This window comes from Apteryx rowi, unplaced genomic scaffold (assembly GCF_003343035.1).
Source record: "Apteryx rowi isolate R43461 unplaced genomic scaffold, aptRow1 scaffold_1, whole genome shotgun sequence".
NCBI lineage: Eukaryota > Metazoa > Chordata > Aves > Apterygiformes > Apterygidae > Apteryx > Apteryx rowi.
Window position 1 is genome coordinate 4499468 of NW_020447196.1, and position 21544 is coordinate 4521011.

General features: G+C 38.4%; 1 protein-coding gene across 2 annotated transcripts in view; it reads right to left on the reverse strand.

Moving 5' to 3' along the window:
• PEPD (peptidase D) overlaps positions 1-21230 on the reverse strand; it is a 143477-nt gene extending 122247 nt beyond the window's left edge. The window contains exons 1-4 of one of the 2 annotated variants that reach the window (XM_026059308.1): positions 21033-21230; positions 17185-17368; positions 15693-15820; positions 630-693 (exon numbers count right to left, since the gene is read on the reverse strand). In XM_026059308.1, coding sequence (XP_025915093.1) covers positions 630-693; positions 15693-15700 — 72 coding nt within the window. In that variant the 5' untranslated portion in view covers positions 15701-15820; positions 17185-17368; positions 21033-21230. Of the gene's footprint in view, positions 1-629; positions 694-15692; positions 15821-17184; positions 17369-21032 lie in introns of those variants that run through there. The other variant, XM_026059317.1, reaches the window with a different exon arrangement.
• Positions 21231-21544: the final 314 nt, after the last annotated feature.

Genomic DNA, 21544 nt, shown 5'->3' on the forward strand with positions numbered 1-21544 from the left:
AAAAAAAAAAAAAAAAAAAAAAAAAAGATAACTGGCCAGGTGCATAATTATATAAACATCTGCTCAAAAACAAAATGAGAAACCTAACTAAGCAAGTCATACTTACATTTAGAAATGTGAATGTGCTTATTCAAATATTACAATGATTCAAAATAAGAGTAAGGCAGGCAGCCATATCTCGTAGCTGTTTGGAGGTATAAAATAAGCATAGGCTCCCAGGCAGAGCTAGGATGTGTCACTTCTGGACTGCAATTTCCTCAAATCACCACACATTGCAAAAAACGTATTTAGCAATGCATTTCTGCTTATAGATATTCCCTTAAACTCTCAAGATGAAGATAAGGATTGAAAGATCTCATGAAGCACAGAACATGTTTACGAGAAGGTCTTTGGAATAAGACCTTAGTGTTCAGCTCAAAATGGCAGCACTTTAGTTTTTTTAATTTTTAAAATCAGGAGTGTTTTTATAAGAATGAAGTATGTTTTCCAGTATTCAAAAAAAAAAGAAAAGAAAAGAAAACAAGAAAACCCGCACAGTCAGGAAACACCCAGTACGTAGATGAACAAAATCACAGTCACATATTAATTTTGGATTCATAGAAAAATATTCAGAGACACAAACTACTCACCTTGGTTACATAGTGAACTTCATCCACAGCATATTTCTTCTTGAAGTATTCAGGGGGATGAATCCTTTGGAAAGCAACAGAAAGAAACATTTGGTTTTAGCTTTGCTGTAATATTCAATAGTTTAAGGCCGCAGACAATGAAAAAATGCCCTCTGCTATCACAGTAATGAAATCAGATATACAGAATGCTTTAATAATCTTATTCTTGATTCCATTTCTCCATTTAGTAGATTACACAGAAAGTTACCACAGTTAGAAGATCACTATGCTTTAATCTGGACCATGCTTGATACTTAGATTTCACGATCTCCTCCTAAATGAAAGTTTTCTGCTTTTCCTTTCCACAAAATGATTGTGTTAAAGAATTTAGCCATGCCATTTGTGTGCAACTTTTCACCTCACCATATGGAAGATGTGGAAACAGCAAAAGACCAGTTTGCCCTGTGTTAAGTCCAGAGAAGTAGCAAAACATTCATTTCCTGCTCTGCAGCCCCTCGCTGCGGGAGGCTCTCCCCTGACGTGACCCTCTGACGCGAGCGGGGAGCCGGCCGAGGACCAGAGCGACTGCTGGGACACGTTCCCAGCAGTCTGCACTCCTCCGGCCAAAGCGCCACTCCTGTAAAGTAGCAGGCTGTGCAATTTCACATGTCTGAAGTGAAATCACTTCTGCCTCTTTCTCCCCAAACGCCTAACCAGAGCCTCCTGTTATGCAACAAGAATGCAGGAATTTGGGTCATGTGAAAGATCTGCTTCCAGCTGATCATTCACGAGAATTTATTCTTTGATGCCAGTCTCTAGCCCCCCAAAACATATACAAACACAATCAGTGCAATTCTGAAAATGTAATCTCAAAAGAAAAACAACACCCAGCCCGCACCCTTCCTCAGATGAAAGAAAACAGGAAAAAAAGTGGCCAGAAGAGCTGCATTTTGGAGTATTCCGTGCATTTTGCTTCATTTGCAAGGTATGACTCCATATTGCATGTGAGTTATCTATCAGCGGATACTGTGGCAACAACATTCATCTCAGCAGGGACCACCCCACATCCCGAGAACTGTTCAGAGAAAGCAGGAGAGGAGAGGAGCGCACAAGAGAGAAACGCCAACTATTTAAACAGAGCAGACAACAATGGCACAAGATCTAAGGGACCATGAGTAAGCTAGGCTGGAGCCTGAAGAACGTCCTCTGGTCGGAGGAAATTCACCCCAAGGTGACCACAGGGATGCATTCTGGCTGTTACCCGCACCTCCGCTCCCAGTTTAGTGTGAATCATGAAAGGTTCTTGTGCATTAACATAGTTGTTATGGGAAAAAAAGAACGAGTTCCTTAACAGAGACAGGATTCAGCATTCATTTCTATCCAATTTAAATGTAAAACAAGCTAAAGCCTAGCACTGACCATCACTGTCACGGGGAACGATACCTTCCACAAGATGCTCACTGGCATCATGAAAATCAAAAGTTATATTCAATTACGGTAATTTCAAGAACATTTGATACTTTACACAGATAAGGAGTACTTTTCTCTGCAAACGACTACAAATGAATCTCAGGCAGGTAGAATAGGTTAATTGGTTACAATTTTTAACTTTGTCTTTTGTGATGCTGGTATGGGCTGCCAGTTTCAAAATTCTGATTAATCACTGCAGAGACTACAAGCAAAAAAAACCACAGCAAGTCATAAATTAATTAGAAGGATTACCCAAGTGGAAGATATGATCCCAAGTATTATTGAATCATGTCTCTCCTTACCTACCCAAAAAATTAACATTCTTAACAGATTTGAACAAGAGCAATAGCCTACTTTTACAGGCTTTTAAAAAAAATTTTTTTTGTGCAAAAATTTTTAGATTCCTGGGCAATATAAATTTGAGGAATCCTACAGAGAATAGTACACTCCAACCCTCAAAAGGCTCAGTCTCCTTTCCACATAGTTTTATAGCTCAGCTTAACAAATATTAGTGTTGGTTCCAAATCATTTCAGTATTTAACCACCAGAAGAGGGGAAGTCATGTTTCATCTCATAATGGAATAAGCAATTTCGAACTCCTGGAACCGCAGCAAATACATCATGCCCAAGTGCTCTGTGACCCAAGTGGCTAGCCAAAAATTTGGAATCTCATAGTTTATGGTAGTTAGAAAGAAAAATTAAGAGTCCAGTGCTTCTATTTATTTACCAGAATACAGTCTCTCTTTTTGCCACCAAAGGAGCCACGACACAGGAGACTGATTCTGGTTCCCCACCCAGCACTCATCACACTTTCCCATTCAGTGAAAAAGCCTACGTTATTTTGGGTCAGACACCAAAGCAGCTTACAGCCCGCTGATGCTTTCTTCACACTCTCCCCTTTTCCACCTTCTTCTACCTGATCCAGCTCACTTGGTTTCTTACTCTCAGGCTTTTCTTAGCAGTTGAGAAAGGCTAAAGGTGGCCTAAAGATGCAAAGCTACATTTTTAAGAGAAGATTCAAAGGTTCAACTAAATTCACAGTGGTATGCAACATCATGTTGAGAAAGCAAGAGGCTGAACAAAACCACAACCTAGTTACTGCAGTGCAGATTTTGTTGCCAGCTTTGACAGACCAAGTATTATGGCTGGACCTCATTTCAACTCAACCCTTCAGAGGCATAAAATACCTAATTCTCTGTTTATACACCAGTAAGTTAAACAGCTCTGAAAGCTTATCTATAAACATACCAAAACATATTTTTTTAAGCTTTTATGTAGTTGGACAAAACTCAAACCTCACATTTTTAGCAATATTTTACTAACTACACTGCATTTCAATCTTTAAACCCAACAAAAACTTGGTTGCATTGTCTAAAACCATTTCAAAACTGTTGTTCATTACATTGCACAAGAATTCACAGCAGCAAATCTTAAGAGATTTGTACAAATTTGACATTACTGTAAGAATTCCATTAGGCAACATCTCTGTATTCTAAAGGACTCTGGAGCAAGAGCCTAGAAACACTAACATGATAAAACAGTGTTTTCGTTTTCAGAACTGCATTCAGAAGAGAGGTACAAACGAGATAAATTCTGTTCACAACTTTTCTTTGGCATTTGTGATTTAGATTCATAACCGCTGATAGCTATTCCTGAAAGAAAGGCACCTAAGCCAGCTCCTAATATATTTGTAACCTAAATACTGATACACATTCACATGTATATGCTTTCAGTTGCATCTAAACATTTTTCCAAGCCATCTTCAATATATGACAACTTATTCCTACTGGCTGCTTTGTATTTGCATTTCTTAATGCTTCTAGGACAGAGTTGCAGTTTTTAGTTCTTTACAGCAGATCAAGTTTAAAGTGAAATTCAGCTTTTCTTTCAGTAGCTAAATTTATTTTTTCCTCAGTATTTCAGTTGGAGTTCTGAAATCCCAATATTATTTATCATATTGCATTACCTAGGATGAAAAACTATTTCCACTGGAAAAAATATTGTTAATGGTATTTTCACTACAAAAGTTGAAAAATTCTAGTTGGGACCAATTTCAAAACATTTGCTATGCAAACAGACACTTATTTCATAAAGAATGGAAAAGTTTAAAAGTTTCCTTTCTAACATTTTGAACTCTAGTTTTTTAAAAGAGCAGAGACAAAAAAAAAAAAATCAAATAGTAGTTATTTTTTCCAGGTTTTTAATGCTAATTACAGAAAAGTCATTTAAATGTCACTTTGTCAGCCAAGTACACCACGTCACTCTATAATAAAAAGTCAGCTATAAAAGCAGCCCAGCAGCAGGTTGAACTAAAGAAACCTTAAATAAAATGCTACAGACTGGGATGCAAAGGAATATTTATTTGTAATTATTCGCCTTCTTCTGATTAAAAACATTAGACTCATTCACTCCACATTTACTGCTTAGCACTTCTCGTCAATCTCCAAATATTGGGTTTTGTCTTCTTTTGTAATATGTGGCTGCAAACATAAATTTACAGCATAAACAACAATTACTTGGGAATCTGAGTATGTCTGAATATCCTAGGCAGGTACAGTAAGCAGGGTAGGGACATGCACAAAGAATCAATTCATTTCAGTCTCTGCAGTCTAAATATTTAGACCAACAATGAGCTGGGGAAATGTGGATCATGTAATACCTGAGACTGCAACATTAGTCAAAAATGTCTGCAAGTGCAGGCAAAGCACATACTCATAAAGACTACCTGTGAGCATTGAAAATTTCAGCTAACTATGATGCATGCTTGGATTGGAGTTAATAACATGTTTTTGTAAGGTCATCTTCACCCAGAAGGCTTATTTTGCTACTAAAGAATTCAAGACACACACATGCATATGTGTGTGTATATATATATATATATATATATATATGCATATACGTATATACCTCAGAAATGAAAGGAGCACCTTTAGCAGAGCACATGAACCACAGGCGATTCCAAGTTTCCTGAAGTGTAGCAAGCCTTCCGAATTGTCTCCTCTAAAAGCTGTACAGGATTCCTCCCTCCCCACAACACAGGTTAAGCAAAAAGCTTTAGTTTTCTGCACTCCTGTTAACAACAAAAAGCCACTGTTTGCTATATCAGTCGGTTTTGCACCAGTCTGGTAAAAGCCATTTTCCCTAACAAAAAGTCCACTGAATTGGAACGTGATGCAAGCAATTCCCCTATACCCTTCATGGGCATGTCTTAATGTCAGTGCTATTTTCACATACCTTGCACTTCCTACAATATCTGCTATCAACTTATAGGCCATAAAAAACATGAGAGATCAGAATAAGCACATGTATTTGATTTTTAGTTTGATTTCTAGATGCTTTGATTTCCAGACATTTGATATTGTTGCCTGCCCTGCTGCTCGATTTTGCTAACAAGATCTTCCTTGTGCTCTCTGCTCAAACTCTTACAGCAGGCTGGAGACCCCTTTTGTCAATTCTTATAAAATATGTGGACAAACACATTACCTGTAGCAGGTTTACTACTGGAATAGGAATTAGCTCATCACATTAGCTTTGCACATTTTTCTTTCCCCTCAAACATAGAATGAAAATACTTTATTGAATGCTTACATCAATAACTATGCACAAATGGCAGTCGTGCCATTTCTACCTACTAGCACAAGTTGTTTGAATTAGAATGGACAGTTTTGCTTTCTCTCTCATGTTTTACTAATCCCTAGCCTTAAGTTTGCTCCCTTGTGCACTCGGGACCCATCTGAACTCCCTGTTAGCTCAGTTCTCTTGCAATCAGCTTGTCTAACCAGGCAGACACACGAGAACTGCCAGAAAGCTTGTATGTATTACAGCGTTTTTTTTATTTTTACATTATGAAAAAAAACAGTTCAACATTTCTGAGGAAGAAAAAGTAAAGGTTAATGAAAACTGATATAAAAAGTAGCTTTACATCAACATAATTTATAACAAGTGAGTAACATTAAGGTTTGAATAGCTTTACAGAATTCCTTTGTCTTCAGATCTGGCCTTGTTTGTGTTTTGAAGTTATTCTTAAAGAACGGTGCTTTATTGCACTGTTATACCACAAAAGAAAGCAAGTGGTGTATACTAACACAGGCTTAAATGTCAGATAACAATTCACCTGCAAAAGGAAGACATTAAATTAATACCACCCTATATAGACAGCAAAGTAGTATTGCAGGCTGTCTGACCACGTGCGCTATCAATGAGCATGTACTAGAGCCAAATAATGAGAATCACCTGCAATTTCCAATCACTGAGATCTGTCTTCAGCCAAAAACACCACTGACATTCATTTTATGTACTTTTAAAAAGGATCAGTAGCACCATCTAAATGAAAGTCAGCAACTATTTTGAGAATCTATTAATATGTCAAGGAGGAAGACAGCAAGCTCTGATGCAAAGCAAGACATGCCATACTAAAGACTGCCTAATGTGATTAAAATGTAGTCTTGTCCGCTACTTATTATATGTTAGGCTTTCAGATTCACAGCCTCCATTACCGGAAAGTGATATTATTACAAGTAGTAATTAAAAGTAAAAATTAACATAGCTGAAACAAAAACAGAATAGGCAAGTATCAAAGACACTATTCATGATAAAGCCTAAAGCAAAACATGTTGTACCAGAAAACGTTCAGTGTACAGTGCTCTCTTAAAGGGTCCTGCACTCATTATGTTTATTGCTGTCACAAAGGCATGAGAAACCGTCAAAGCTCTTATCAGCAAATGTGAACAAGAAGATTCTTAATGTGGTGAGACAGAAAAGGTAAAACTAGCAAATTTTACTATCAAAGCTTTTGGCTTTCAGGGGGAAAGTGTACTATAATTTACAACAGTATTGTTTCCTCCATTCCATCTTAACTTTCATGTCTGGAGTAACAGATATAATCCACCATTTTATGGCAAAATCACTTTCTCTAAAGCAAATAGTTTCTCCTAAGCAAAGTACATGCATACCTTAGCCTGCATGTTGTGCCTAAACGCAGCACTGGGGTATGCACACGCTTACAGCTAGCAAGTCATTGCACGAGTTACACAGCATTTTCCCTGCTTTCCAGGGCTGTAGATACACTTACGCGTGAGAAGAAACACGTGCACAGAGAGCAAACTGGACAAGCATCGTTTTCAAAAACTGAAGCCCCAAATGGTAACAACCTGTTCTTCAGACCTTAATAGGTCGGGCTTAAAACAAAGCAAAAGTTTCAGTGAGACTTTACACACAGTATAAGAACCCTGGCAACAACTAAACTACAGGAAGAGAAATACATCAGCAAACCATGTAGAACTGAAGGAGGAAAAAGGATACAAAAGCCATGTTTTAATGCTGTCAAAAATTCACCAATATACTCCCTTCTCATCATAATATCATCAGGTTAACAGATGGCAAAGCATTAACTAAGCAAGAGGGTGTCCAGAGCTACTAGAAAGAGCAACACAGGAGGTTTTACAAGATGTTAGCAGATGTTTCTGACTTTGCCGCCAAAAATGCAATCACCTATATACTGATAAGGAATTTCACTCTCTCTCAGACAAGAAGATTAAAAGACACGAAGTTAGATTTGAAATATAAAACAGTACAAAAGGGCTTGCTGGCAACACTGGCTGCCTCCAGCACATGTGTTTTGACTAATGTAATGTTTTTCTAGATTTCTGTTTGATCCTTTGAAAGACAGAAGTACCTGCAGACAAGTATGCTTCTTTTCCCTTGTTCCTTCTGATAGAGTCCAGAGCAAGATGGATTTCAAGAAAATAACATAATTCAAAAGAAATTGAACTGAAGATCAAGACTCAAGCTGCTTTGACTGAAAGAAGGCAACCAAGGCTGCAGTTGAAGCCACATCTTGCAAAGTGTCGGAACGGTGGCACCCACATGCACGATACACAATACTGGGCTTCCCAATTGTCCAAACAGATTACACAAAAGCACAATAACTAGGAACAAAATATGGACTGGTGGACTTATGAAATCAGAAATGCAGTGTTAAGGAGACTCTCAAGGTTCTCCCTAATAAAGGCCAAACTCCAAACTGCTTGATTTACTTTAAATAAACAGTCTCACTCTCTCACTCTTCCTGTTCAGCTATTCCCATCACTGGCACTCTCAAGAAATGTTCATCAGGCTTTCTGTATATCCTATCTCAAGAGGCAATGCCTCGATGACATATTTAAGAGATACAAGCAAAAGCTATCCAAAAAAAAACAAAAACACAAAAAACTTGCAATATGATAACTTGCATTTTGTTTTTTTCCGCAAACAGAACGCTTTCTTGGAAAGAAGGGCTCTATACCAGGTGAGGAAAAAGCTATAGCCAAGGATATTTATACATACTGAAATCCCTGAAAGATTCCCCATAGCTTAACACTGCTAGCAAATACTCACTAGGAATCCACACCAAAAAAAAGAAGGCAAAACAGGAATTATAATGGCTAAGAAGGTAAGTACAACTTCTAGGTGCCTATATAGTAACAGTGCTCCACTCCATGTTAAATGTTGGTCTTAATTCATGCTTCTTCACTGACAGAGTTATATACTGAACCTGCCAATAGCAGATGCTCTGCTTTTACTTCGGAAAAATGCCTATATTGAGAAAAACAGCAATATTTTATGCCCCACACATAAAAGTATTACAGCAAGCTCTGGAACATGTGCAGCACATCCTGTATCCCTCATATTAATTGTTAATAGCTTGAAAGGACGTGGTACTGACTTAATAGCTGCGTAAGATGACCCGAGCAGCTTTAAGAAAGGGATGACATTATTCCTATCTTACAACTCTGAAAGAAAACTAAACCACAAAGAAATTAAAGGAACTTGTCATAAAAATTCATTGGACACAATGAAAAGGCAGAACTTAACCCTGCAAACAGCGTCCAACCTCCAGGCTACATCACCCCTGCAGGATGGACAGGACCTGGCACCACCTGGGAGCAGGGGCAGAGCCAAACATCCGGCACTCGGAGCTCAGACACCTTCGGGACAAAGGGGTACTGAGCAAATAAAACAGAATATGCCTGTTGTTCACTCACATTCAGATCTTGAGAGGTTAATATTTGTTACACTTCTCCCTATCCTGCTTTAATAAAACCGTGTGTTTTCTTTCAGTCTTTGTACATTTCTCTCAACATAGCTCTACACAGGCAATACTCTTTCAAAGAGTCATTCCTGAAAGACTGAAAGCGAGAGTACGCAAAGACGGATACAGCATAGGTAGCAGGGGATACAAAACCTCAAGAAAACAGTCAACAGCAACAGCTGAGAACACAGAATTTAAAAAGTGGAAGAGCTGAGGTACCACTGTAGTTACTTCTCCTAAGGGTTTTTTGCAGCTTGAAGTGCCTTCCCCAATTCAGGCCTACAAGAAGAGGAGCTTTGCACCCAAACCAGGCAGCCACACGTTCAACGATAGAGCAGGGATGCAGAGCCTTGGCAGAGCCTGCCTGGAAAAGCCTGGAAAGGGCATTTCTTAGCTGCAGCTTACCTTCCTAACAGCAGCATCCGAATCCGTGGAGGAAAGACAGATGGCATGCCTGCTTGGAATGAAACCTGGATTCTCTAATACTCCAAAATGTAATCAGGAGTTTATTCCACCGAACTTGGTACTCCTGCTAGTGCATTAAAGTGTAAAATAAGAAACGCCTGGTGAGGGTTACCAACATTCGCCCTACCACAGGCCTGAGACGAGCATAGGCAAGACTGTACTTTCTCATGCTGCGGTTTAAAGCCACATCTGAATATTAAAAACCTGTGGTGCAGCATCATTAAGCAGAATTACCTAGCACTGAATTAAAAGGAGGAGAAGGGAAAAAGCACTTTAACGCTTACTAAAATTGCCAAATTGTGCATCCAGCTTCAGGTGTACGCTGATGGAGATTATAAATCAGTGGACTGTTATAAGTTACTACTATTTTTTAAAATGTTCTCAACACAGAATACAAAGAAACTTAAGCAGGCAGAAAGCAAAGAACTATAAAAATAATTATTGAATTAAAAGTGATTAAAAATACACATTCAACTTGGACTAACAAGGCTTTTGGACAGCTGGAACACTGAGACACTTACTAAACCAATAAAGATGCTGTATCATGGATAATTTGAGAAATCGGAACATTAAAGTAGCACAGTTTTGGGAAAAACAATCATCAGTAAAGTGGTAAGAGCAATGCAGACACTAATTATTCTATAAAAATAATTTTTATCACAAGAGAAATACCATAATAAACGAAGGGGAGACAAGAAATGGAAATCACTGTATTATGGAGGAAAATGGAATCATGGAAAACACGCAGCATGGGGAATTACACAGAATAAGTCTCATCAGTCAAATGCAATCAGCTTTATTGTACAGAGTTTTGAAAAGATTGGATGAAGGGTAAAGCAACAGATGTACTATCTAAATAATAGTAAAACATTTGATAAAAAACTCTCTGAAGAATCTTACTCTCACAAATCAACTCAAATTGGCTTGGACAGGAACACCAGGATGTGACCTGAAACCCAATAACTAATCATAATAAAAAAGTGAAGAGTCTAAACTGGAAAATAAATAAAAATAAATAAATAAAAAGATGAGCTTTTTAAGGACTGGGAAACCCACCAACTACCCATTGACAAATGCTGTATTAATTTAGACTGATGCTTTCAGAAGTTAAAATGATAAACAGCAATGGACTGCAAGTCTTGATTAGTGGGATACTGCAAAGACAGAAATTAGTTCTGATGTTATTCAGAAATAGAAGCAGGACTGAATATGTTCATGAGATCCACAGATGGCATTTGCAGGTGGTAACAATCTTTGCAGATAAATTGCAATTGCCAGTTGGTACAAAACAGTAGTAAGATGACCTAAAGGAATTTAAAACTGTTTTGTTTTTTTTAATAGTAAAACAAAGATTCAGTGGGGAGGGGGAAGAAATAAAGGATGGGAAGAGATCAAACTGATACACATGGAAGAAGAAAACGCCAACTAAACTTCAGAGAAAAGTGCAGGAAAAAATATCACGGAATGACAAGGCAGATGGGTTTTTGGTTTAGACGGTAAAACCACTCTAGAGAATACTATTTGAATACACAGCCCTAAAGCATGTTACAGAGAAGAGGGGCCCACATACACAACATCAGTAAAGCTCATTTGGAAAACTTCCTGCATTTCTGAAAAATCTGCATCAAGAAAAGCAATTATGGTGATTTAGACTCTGTACCCTACAACATCTCCCACCATCCCCCCAAAAACCTCCACTACTCTTCAAAAGAGTTGTCTCAGATTTCAGCTTGCATTGACCTTGACTTCTTGTACCCAAAACCTTAGACTAATTAACATACCAGTCTCAGCCACCATCACATAGCCAGACAAACATATCATGCGGTACATAAGTTACCATTCACAATTATTCAGAATACAAATGTCACATTTCATGGATCCCCTGTAAGGAAAAGAAATTGAGAAAGTGATTTCTTAGCTTCTATGCTACTCATTATCATGGCCATATACAGCCTAAAGAAAAAAAAAATTAAGAGCCTTGAAAGCCTGAGAAGCTGCCTTACAAAAGGAGTATGCAAGAAAAACCACACTTTTGCACCATTTCAAAAGGCAGTAAAACTTCTCAGCTTTGCTGAAGTCAGTCAAATTTAATCACCAAAACCAAAGGTTGCTTTTGGCTGTAACCTACTGAGAAAATGAGGATAATCTGTAAGAAGCTTGCTCATTAGGTCACTAAGAAAAGATTAATCTTTGTAAAGCATTTCATTGTGTATTACTGTGGTCCCAAAGAGCCACACTAGGGTTAAACTTTGTAAATACAGACAGCTTCCAATCAGCTTCCCGGTGAAAAAAATGTTACTTACAATTGATACAATGTTAGATTAATACTGTTATAATTACTAATCAGCCCAGCAGGTCTTTAACGAAAACACAGGAAATGGCATATAAATATTTCTCTGTCCCATTTAATACATATTTCTAAAGTTAGAGCATGAAAGTGTTAAAATATTTTTGTTTTCCATTAAAAATGCTCTTTATGTGGCAAGGCAATTAAGTTATTTTGGCATCCGCTCCACATAAAGCAGCTGCTGTACAGTATGTTTTACTTTATAAAATATCTTTAATCAGCACACTGACTAGTTCTGTCATTTATAATTAAGAAGGTAAATGGCAGGTGCAGCATTAATTAGTGAAATTGAAGTCTCTGTGCAAGACATGCAGTCATACCAACTTACTGCTTCCTAGGAATAAAACCAATCAGTAATGGCTTTGCACCACAAACTTGCCTAGGTAAGACCATGTGGAGAAAGCTGGGCATTCACAACATAATTATGCTTCTGAAGCCTTCACAATCCTATATTACTGGATTTGTTTCTTAAACTCTTGCTCAGAAAGTAAGACTGGAAAGATATTTCAGAAGAGCAAAAGTCTACTCTAAGCCATTCAGCAGAAGTCTTTGTTTCTGCCTCACAAACCTGGAGGAAGAGCTACAAATCAAGAGTTAGACAAAACGGTTCTCTTAGGTGTTGGCTGGAGCAACCTTTTCAGCTAAGCTAGGGACTAGCCCGACATCAGGGCAATTGCCCAGGCTCATAATTTAAAAAGAGACTGACTGATTTGTATGCAGTGCAATCCCTTTAACACAGAAATAGGGGCACCAGTCTTACAGAGATGCTCATAACAATTCTGCATTGCCATTCTAAAATTTTTCTTTTGGTGAAAGTACGTAGTCTAAACAGTAAGTTAAGTTAAATCCTTCCTCAGTTTTAAAACTTGCCTAGATAAGACCATGTGGAGAAAGTGGGACATTCACAACATAATTACGTTTCTGAAGCCTTTATAATCTTGTATCACTGGATTTGTTCAGTTTTAAAACTGAGAAGGTTACTGTGGCTCCGAAGACTACTAAAAAGTAGCCTTACCTAGTCTTACAGGTATGTACATACCGTTAGAGTACACGCGTTCAGGGTGAAGTCTGACAAAGAAGAGTGACCCTCCTGGAGAAGTGCTCCTCACCTCAACATGGGCACTGCAGAGCGCTGGTCTTTGGCAGACCCCAGACCAGGGCAGCATGCTTGTCAACTCCACATTCACCTCCTCTTTACAGTCCTCAGACATCACCTCAACATGCAACACTGCCCTTTACTGATAACATTTGCTTTTCTTGAAGGAACACTACCTCGGTATTTTACAGTGACTGAATATTTCCATGTCAAGAACCCTCTGAAATACTATCCCCATTTAATATTTAAGGTGACAACACAATGTTCAGATCTGATCCTTAAACTTCACTGTAGAAACTCTATCCCTTCCAGTTCCATCAGATTTCTTTAAAATCTACAGGCTGTATTTTAACTCTCTACCTCTCCTGAGGTAGACACCCATCAGAGTTTAATGTTATCATTTCAATCCTGAATTGATATTACACTTACAGACAACGCTTACTCGTTTAAAGACCAGCAAAAGACAGCAGTAAAAACAGAGGTGTAGCTGGTGAGATTAAAATAATTATAATGCTCACAGTCCCCCCAAAATGTAACGCTTTACCCATCTCTAACAAATGCTCTCAAATACTTCATTGTTTTTGGCCAAAATAAGACTGTAAAATTGAAAGAAGCAAAGAAGCCCCACTTGTGCATTATTTAAAGAGAAAAAGGTTAACACCACTGATTGTCACATTACCTAAGTGATGTCTCTGAACATAACCAAAGATACGTCCTTCAAGGCACAAGAAGGGGTTTAGTTTCAAATGTGAAAGAGCAACAGTCTATCAAAAACAATACAAGTTTATTATAATAAGTAAATCATTTGGTAATACAGTAGTAGGAAAGAGCCTTCTGCATTAATTTTAAAAGTATCTGTTTCCACCAAAATTTAAGCAGCAGATTTCCAATCTGCCTTGAAGAGAAAACAGAATCAGCACCAGACAAATCAATCCCACCCTGCACTATGAACTACAAGAATAGCTGTAGAGCTCTGTAAGATACCAAGCTTGCAAAACACCATACAAGGAACTAAATAGACATGTATTTCATTGGTGTTAAAAAAAGGTTTCTTCAATGGGTAGATAGTACCTTCCACAGGCACACATACAAGCACTTTCAAGGCACACTACAGTAGATAAATAATAGAGGATGGAAGGCAAACTCATTTCTTTCAAAGCTAATTTTGACTTAAAATTGAGTCTTCTGGGAAGGAATACAATCGCTAGCACTGTGCAGTACCCCCTGCCAACTAGCTTATGAAGCAGAACTGCTACTGACTCACACATGAGTTATTCATCCATCCTCTTTCTGACAAGCAGAAAAAGTACATGACCACAGCTGACAGAAAAGAAAACAGGACTGTAACAGAGGGATTCAGGAGGGCAAGGGGAATTTAGAAAGAAAAGATGTTGTGATAAAAACAATTACCTCACTATACTCTGCAAGAAGAGGTAATGGCAATAAACCATTTTTACCCACTCTTAAAATTCCATAAATGAACCAATAATGAGTGCTGCACAACAAATCAAAAAGGCTGCCATTTGTACATAACACAATATTTTCTTTGAAAATGCAAAATGACACAGTGGATTCTCAATAATATTTTTAAGACTTTTCAGATGAGGCATAATCAGTGCGGGTAGCAAACAACTGATTTGAACTAGCAGAAGAGAACCTAGGAGGAAGAAAAAGCTTTGTCTATAAATGCAAACAACCACCACCAGGGAACAGAGTTTAGAGAGTACATGTGGGAGTTAAACAGAACCTACCCTCCTAAACAGGTGCAGCTTTCAGCTGAAATATTTCAGATAGCAATATTCACATTTTAAAGTGATCACAAACAATTTCAGTTCCAAGGTGGGTCTAAGACAGTAATATTCACATAAACTCCCCGAGAAGACAGCAGCCACGCCCTACCATATGGTCTGACACAGTTCAGCATATGGGATTGGTTGCAACTGTTTCCTTTTCCCCAAATTAGCATTAAAATAAGTGATAGCTTCAATTAGAAATAGAGCAATCAGAACTCAAAATATTAAATTAGAAGTAATCCAATATTCTGAGATGATGTAGACACCAAAAAAAAAATTACAGTTTGTTGGTATAAATATAATTAAGATTGAGAAAGTAAATGAACACATAAATAAATCAATTCCTTCACTGCTATGGCACTGAGCAATATTTACTACTGGTGCAGATTGAAAAAGAGATATTTATGGCATATTCACAGCAAAGAATTAAAATCATTTTCTTACAGTCTGTTAGCTTGTATCAAAAAAGTATGATCAAAGAGGCTAAACTACCTTTCTCCATTCAAAAAGTCCCATTAGCTAAGAAGGGTGCAAACTGGTAAATCAACTTGAAAATGCCTGCTTTTCTGTTTTCCTTCTTTTGTGTCTTAACAGAGGACTTCTGGTTTCCTTTATGGTTGAGCTTCCTTTCATGGATACCACAGTAGTATTTAAATTCTAAATGTATTGTCTATCACCAAATGGGGATACCACTTGATATCATAAGATCAATACCAATTGATAAGAATGGGAGACCATACAAACAACTGGTATTAAAAATCAGATAGCATTTCAGCTGTTCAAACAGTCACATTACATTAAATACCCAGATAGGTTAGAACACAGTTAAAAAGGTATGTCTTACTTTCCCATCCAAACCGCATAGCTTTCAGGGAGTTGTGGAACAAAGAGTATGGATCTTCCAGTATCAACATCAACTGCTCCAAAGCAGCCTGCTTCAGTTACTCCAAAAGTCCAGTGAAAGTAAGATTCCTAGGTTAAGATGAAATACATTCTTAAAAGAAAACCCTCATTTCCACCAACTCTAAAAATACAGTACGGCACATGCTAATTCCTAGTTCCATGTATTTGAAAGAGATCATTTTTGCTTTTGGAAGGGAAGGAAGTGGGTTAGATTTAAAGCATTTCAGTACAGTTAGTTTTAATAATGCAAATCCCTCTGTTGGCAACTGGAAAGGATCTGAGATTAATAAACTATCCTAAGAAATAAACACCATTTGACTCAGGACAATAAATATATACGATGTAATAAAATATATTCCTCCAAACTAGAATTAGGGCAAGTAGTACCAGGAAGAAACAATCGTGTTACATGAGAGGAGAAGGCAAAAGCAGAGTGCAGATTCATTGGGTTGGGATGGCAGAGTCCTGCAGCAAAGACTTGACTTTCTCCAGAGAAGGGGAAGCTGCAACGAAAATAGCCCTTCGCCAAGTGGTATTCTGCATTAAGAACAAGCAAACAAAGAAAGCACCTAACAGAACACAGAGATGAATTTTCATAAGGATGGGGTAAAAAAGACAAGAGTGGTATACAGAGACATACACTGTTACCTTGAAAGGTGAATTAATCTCCTCTAAAAGCAGACCAATACCTACATTAAGACACGCACTGTCCAGATCAGAAGACAGAATTCTTTTTGTTTCTTCATAACATACAACAGTTCAGTTAAATTAACAAAACAAATGAAGCAGTACTGTAGCATTCAACAGAGCAGTGGCAAGGCAAAGCACACAACCTTGCAGGAGGAGCCACAATTAGTTATGTTATGCCAACTTTTCCAAAGACTACAAAAGCATTTAGCATCACATTAACAAGTTATTCAGTCTTATCTGTAACATAAGAACATACAAGTACTTATAGAAGAGTCCAGTTTGAAAATATACATCATGGTAACTTCTAAAATACATCCTGTTATGTGGAAAACACTATTTACACTCCTCTGTGAATTAATTTAATCTCTAGCCCTTAGATCAACAGTAACATTGCACTGCAGAACAAAGGTTATTTTTTTGTGACAGACAGGACTGAAAAAAACAAGAAGTATTAAGTTTCTATCTTTATGTTAAACACTGACAGGCAGTAATTTCTTGAACAGATTTAGGCCCATTAAGACAGATTATGAGCCTACATAGTAAAGCACTGAAAGAGTAAGAGTAACTCCAAGCTGAAGAGGCAAAGTTACAAAGAAGCTAACTGATTTAAGTGAAGCAAAGTAATGCAAATGTGCACGCACCTCTGAGATAAAGGGAAAATAATATTTTAAAAAAGAGCTTAAGAATCACACAATTCAAGGGCTGGTTTCTTAACTGATTTGAAATTTTGATTCAGCTCTTACCTGGCGAAACAAAATACCGGTGTCAGTACAGTATCTCTGGGTTTCTTCCCCACCCTGCAGCAGAACAACAGAATTTGCCTGGACATCCTTATTCTGTCGCAGGCGATCACACAGGCGTCTTCTGTTCAAGGCAAAGAGTGCTGCAGGTACTTTCAAGGTCTCATTCCCCAGCCAAAAGGAGGGCCTAGAAAGGATTTTTTAAAATTGACAATTAACACAAGACAAAACAACGGTTAGCATGATTTAGAGGCATAGTGTTTGTTACTTTACTCTAGTATAGAAAAGGAGGTTTAATTCAATCCCTACAAACAAGATGTTAATTGTTCCAGTGGAATAGATGCTGTATACAAGCATTGCTCTCTAGCTACGATACATGGCATTATAGAGAGGAAGAATAAAATACACACATTACTCATGAGTACCAAAGAAAAAGAGCTGGCACAGCTGATACAGCTGGCTGCAGCTAAAGCCTATAGCATGTCACAGATGTCACACTCCTCCAGGTAAACCAATGCGAAAAGGGAACGCAGAAAGTGACAACAGCCTCGGTCTGCTGAGTAACAGCAAAACAGGAGAGAAGAAAATGGGTCCCTGAAAACAGAAGTGAAAGGTTACATTAAGTCTGGTAAAACTCCTTCAGCAAGTCCTTCTGGGAAACGTCACAGGAACTAAAACCAGGACTGCAGAGGAAAGATGGCAGATAGCAGATGTAGGATGACAGCATTTCCAATATTCACATCATATTCACGTATTTCTTTTACATATACATATGCTTGCACTTGTACACACAGCAGCAGCTTCAGGGAGTGCCTGAGCTCCTGCCCATCGCCAGCAGAGGCGCCGCAACTTCCGCAAGCCCATCGCACATCGCTAGCTGCTTCCCACAGCTGGCTCAGGCAGCACAACCAGCTGCTGCCACCAAAGAGCCTGGATATTTCTAAAAGCTTGTACTCAATAGGGGCTCAATTGAGAGAACGAAGTTTAAGACAGAGTTCTTTTTTAAAATAAAATAAAATAAACTGGTTATTAAGTAATTCAACTATTTAAAATATTACAAAAAAATACTACAAAAATATATTGCTGATTTGCTCACATTTGTTACGGCTCCGTTTTTGGAGCTACCTATAGAAACAGTGTAGCTTGTTGTAAGATTTATTTTTTCACTTGTCTGAGAAGAAAAGAATATAACAGAGCATTCCCCTACTTTATGTTTGTTATAGCAAAACAGTGATTTGGAGCTTCAATACTACAGATGAATACTGCTTTATCAATAAAATCCTAAGATTTAAGTCCTGTTTGTCCAATCTACCTCACCTTCTCTCAGCTTATTGAAGACACCCTTCTGAATAGCCAGACGGTCACTTTCTATTAGATATGCTTCTAGAGCAGATGACAGAACAGTGCAGTTAAACTGTTGCTATGCTAAAATGACAAGAAATGAACCACCTATGAATTTAACCTTAGAGAACCAAAGTGCGACATCTTAATTGTTATAGTTTTCAGAGAAAAACTGAAAAGTAACCTTTGGTTTACAGCTGCATAAAATAACCTCCTCAAAGACTTTATCAGCGTCAGAAATGTAAACCCTACAATTTTTTACTGCAGACGCAGCATAAAAGAGCTAATAAAATATTTTATTTTACTTGTTTATAACTACTTGATATAACAGTGTAAGTCATTTTAGAAGGTGAAAGACTTCTCTTGCTAATCTAATTTTAAAACTAGCTGTCTAGGAGTTTAGCTGACGATGCACAAAACCCAAATGTGATTTTTTTTATTACTTCCCCCCACACACACACCTGATAACCCCAGCAACGTGGCAGGTGCTAATTACAAGGACTGCAGACAACCTTTGGTGGCACATTAACACAGCATGGAAGCCCAGCATAAGCTTTCATTTTGGGGTACCCACATCTGAAGCATGAAGCAAGTTCATACAATCCAGGCAACAGCTACTTAAAGACTTAAATCAGATATCAAACCTTAAACAAGTAAGGACAAGATTCTTCAGGTGCAAAGCAGTGGCTCAGCAACTCAGTGCTGCACAGTAGGCTGAAAAATCTACCTGTCATCCAAGCAGGATCATCCCTGGAGTAACTCCATGCAGGGACTTGGAAATCATACACTCACCCTATTACCAGTATAAAAGGAAAAAGAGCAGAATCAGCTACTCTTATGCCATAGGTTGCTCTTGTATCCTTGTGTATGATTAAAAAAAAAAAAAAAAAAATTCCAGAACATACACATACATACAGAGGCATCGATTCTAGTACAACTTGTCCTATTATTTTTTGTTTGGTTGAAAGAAAGGAAAAAAGACCCTTCAGTTGTAATTTTACCCTGTTCACAAGGGGGTTTTGCTGTGATTAAAAAAAAAAAAAAAAAAAAAAAAAGACTCTGATCTCCCTCCTCCTCCAGGCCTATTCGTACACCCTGGAGCTGATATGAAGCTGATATGAAGCTGCCGCAAAAGCAGGTTTTCATCTCCATTAAGTTTACTGTGAATGCTTTTATTGGGCTCAAAACCCTTGGTAACCAGAAAGAGACTCAAGGACAAATAGTGACGTCAGGCTGCAATTCTTACTGATAGCCTCACTAAGCCACTTTAAAAGGGACTTTTACTGTCATCCTAATACTTAAGCTGAAATGCTTTAGTTAAAGATGCAAAATGATTGTTTTTCTGTACGTTTTGAGCTGACCTCCCCAGCAAACCTGTGTTCCTTCTTATACATAAGAGATCCTCCCCTCCCCTCCTTGAATTGGATACCATGGCTTTAAGCAACAGCAGAATCTGGCCCTATGCTGTTGCGTTAGACTTGCACAGGTTTTTCACCTGCACGGTGTTGGTCTCTATTTTAAGGCTGCCATAACAGTCACATTTGCTGAGGGTGCCGGATCCCATAGCAAGGTTTGCAGGACCAGAAGGTTGGGCTGAATGTTTTTGCAGATCTTGCTCAACTCCTCGGGTTCGCCATCAAACACACGTATGTGAATTCGTGCTTTGGGTCCTACATGCTGGCTAGGCAACAGACCTAGTCTCCAGACTGAAGTTCTGCAGAGAAAAACTACCAGGTTTCAGGGAGGACTGGACTTAGAGAAGTTTGCTTCCTCCTCAGTCTTTGCTCTCTCTTCCCCCTCCTCTTCTCCTGCAAACCAGCTGCACCTGCATGGAGTTACAGAGGGACTAACAAAGTGGCTCCGCTTTGCCAGCAGAAGCTGGATCACTGTAGGTGCAACCCCATTGCCACCCTTCCACACTTCACACAGGCTGCTCTTCTCACAGACTAGCAGCTACACAGGAATTTAAGTAGTACAGCTCTCTTAAGAAGAAAGTATGGTTCCACACCCGGTTTTTATTGCAAATAATGACTTTGAAAGAGCAGCTCTCACAGTACTCAAGATTGCAACAACCGTCTTCAAATACAGGAGTGACCATGTAACCACTGCTCTGTTGCGACCATTGTTCTAGTATTGATTATGAAGCACATCACAGGTAAGGAAGTTACTACTGCCTTGGTCTTTTTCTCATATTCCTTCCTGCTCAACTGTTAAAAAAAACTGCCTCTGTAGTACCGTCTCCACTAGTTTCAAATATAGGAAATCAAGCTATGCCATGTGCAGTAGGTTGGATGGGTACATGTATATGATTGCTTCACATGTGTATCAACTCTGAAAATACACACGCAACTCCATCAGCATAAAACCCTGTACATTTACCACCTAACAGTACTATGGCAAAGTTCTTTCTAGAGAGGCAACTACAAGCATTCAATCTGGGTGAGCGGTCTCTAAACGCTCATGCAGTTTACTAAACACAAGACATACAAATATCAGAATTTAATTAGTACAATATATTTGCTGGTCCTTCAAGATCTGTTTCTTCTGTTAGCGTGGGGGACACTGGCTTCTCCAGCACAAACTCAGCTCAAAACTGTAACAGTCACTTCAGCGTCTTTGGACTATCCCACCACTTGCTGTGCTGCCCAGCACCCACGTATTGCTGTCCAAAAAGGAAACGGTGGAATCTTTCTGCCCAACAGCTGAAAAACAAAGCATTTACTATCCATGGTTTCCTTATATTTAGACCTTCTAATACAATGTTAAATGTTTGATAACTGGTAATAAAGCGTATTTAATGCAAGCACTACTTTACGGCACACGCATCTCCAAAGCTACAAGCTTCTGCAAATAACCAATGAAGCAGGTGTTAGAAATGGCTACTTGGAAGACCAGAACAACCAAAGTTCAGCTCCCTCATTTTCATTAGCCAAGTACTGGTATTCAGCCTTACTTAGTTTGGTAAAGGCCTCCCACAAGAGCTGACAGTTTCCCTGTTGGCTGTCACATACAGTTTTTATCA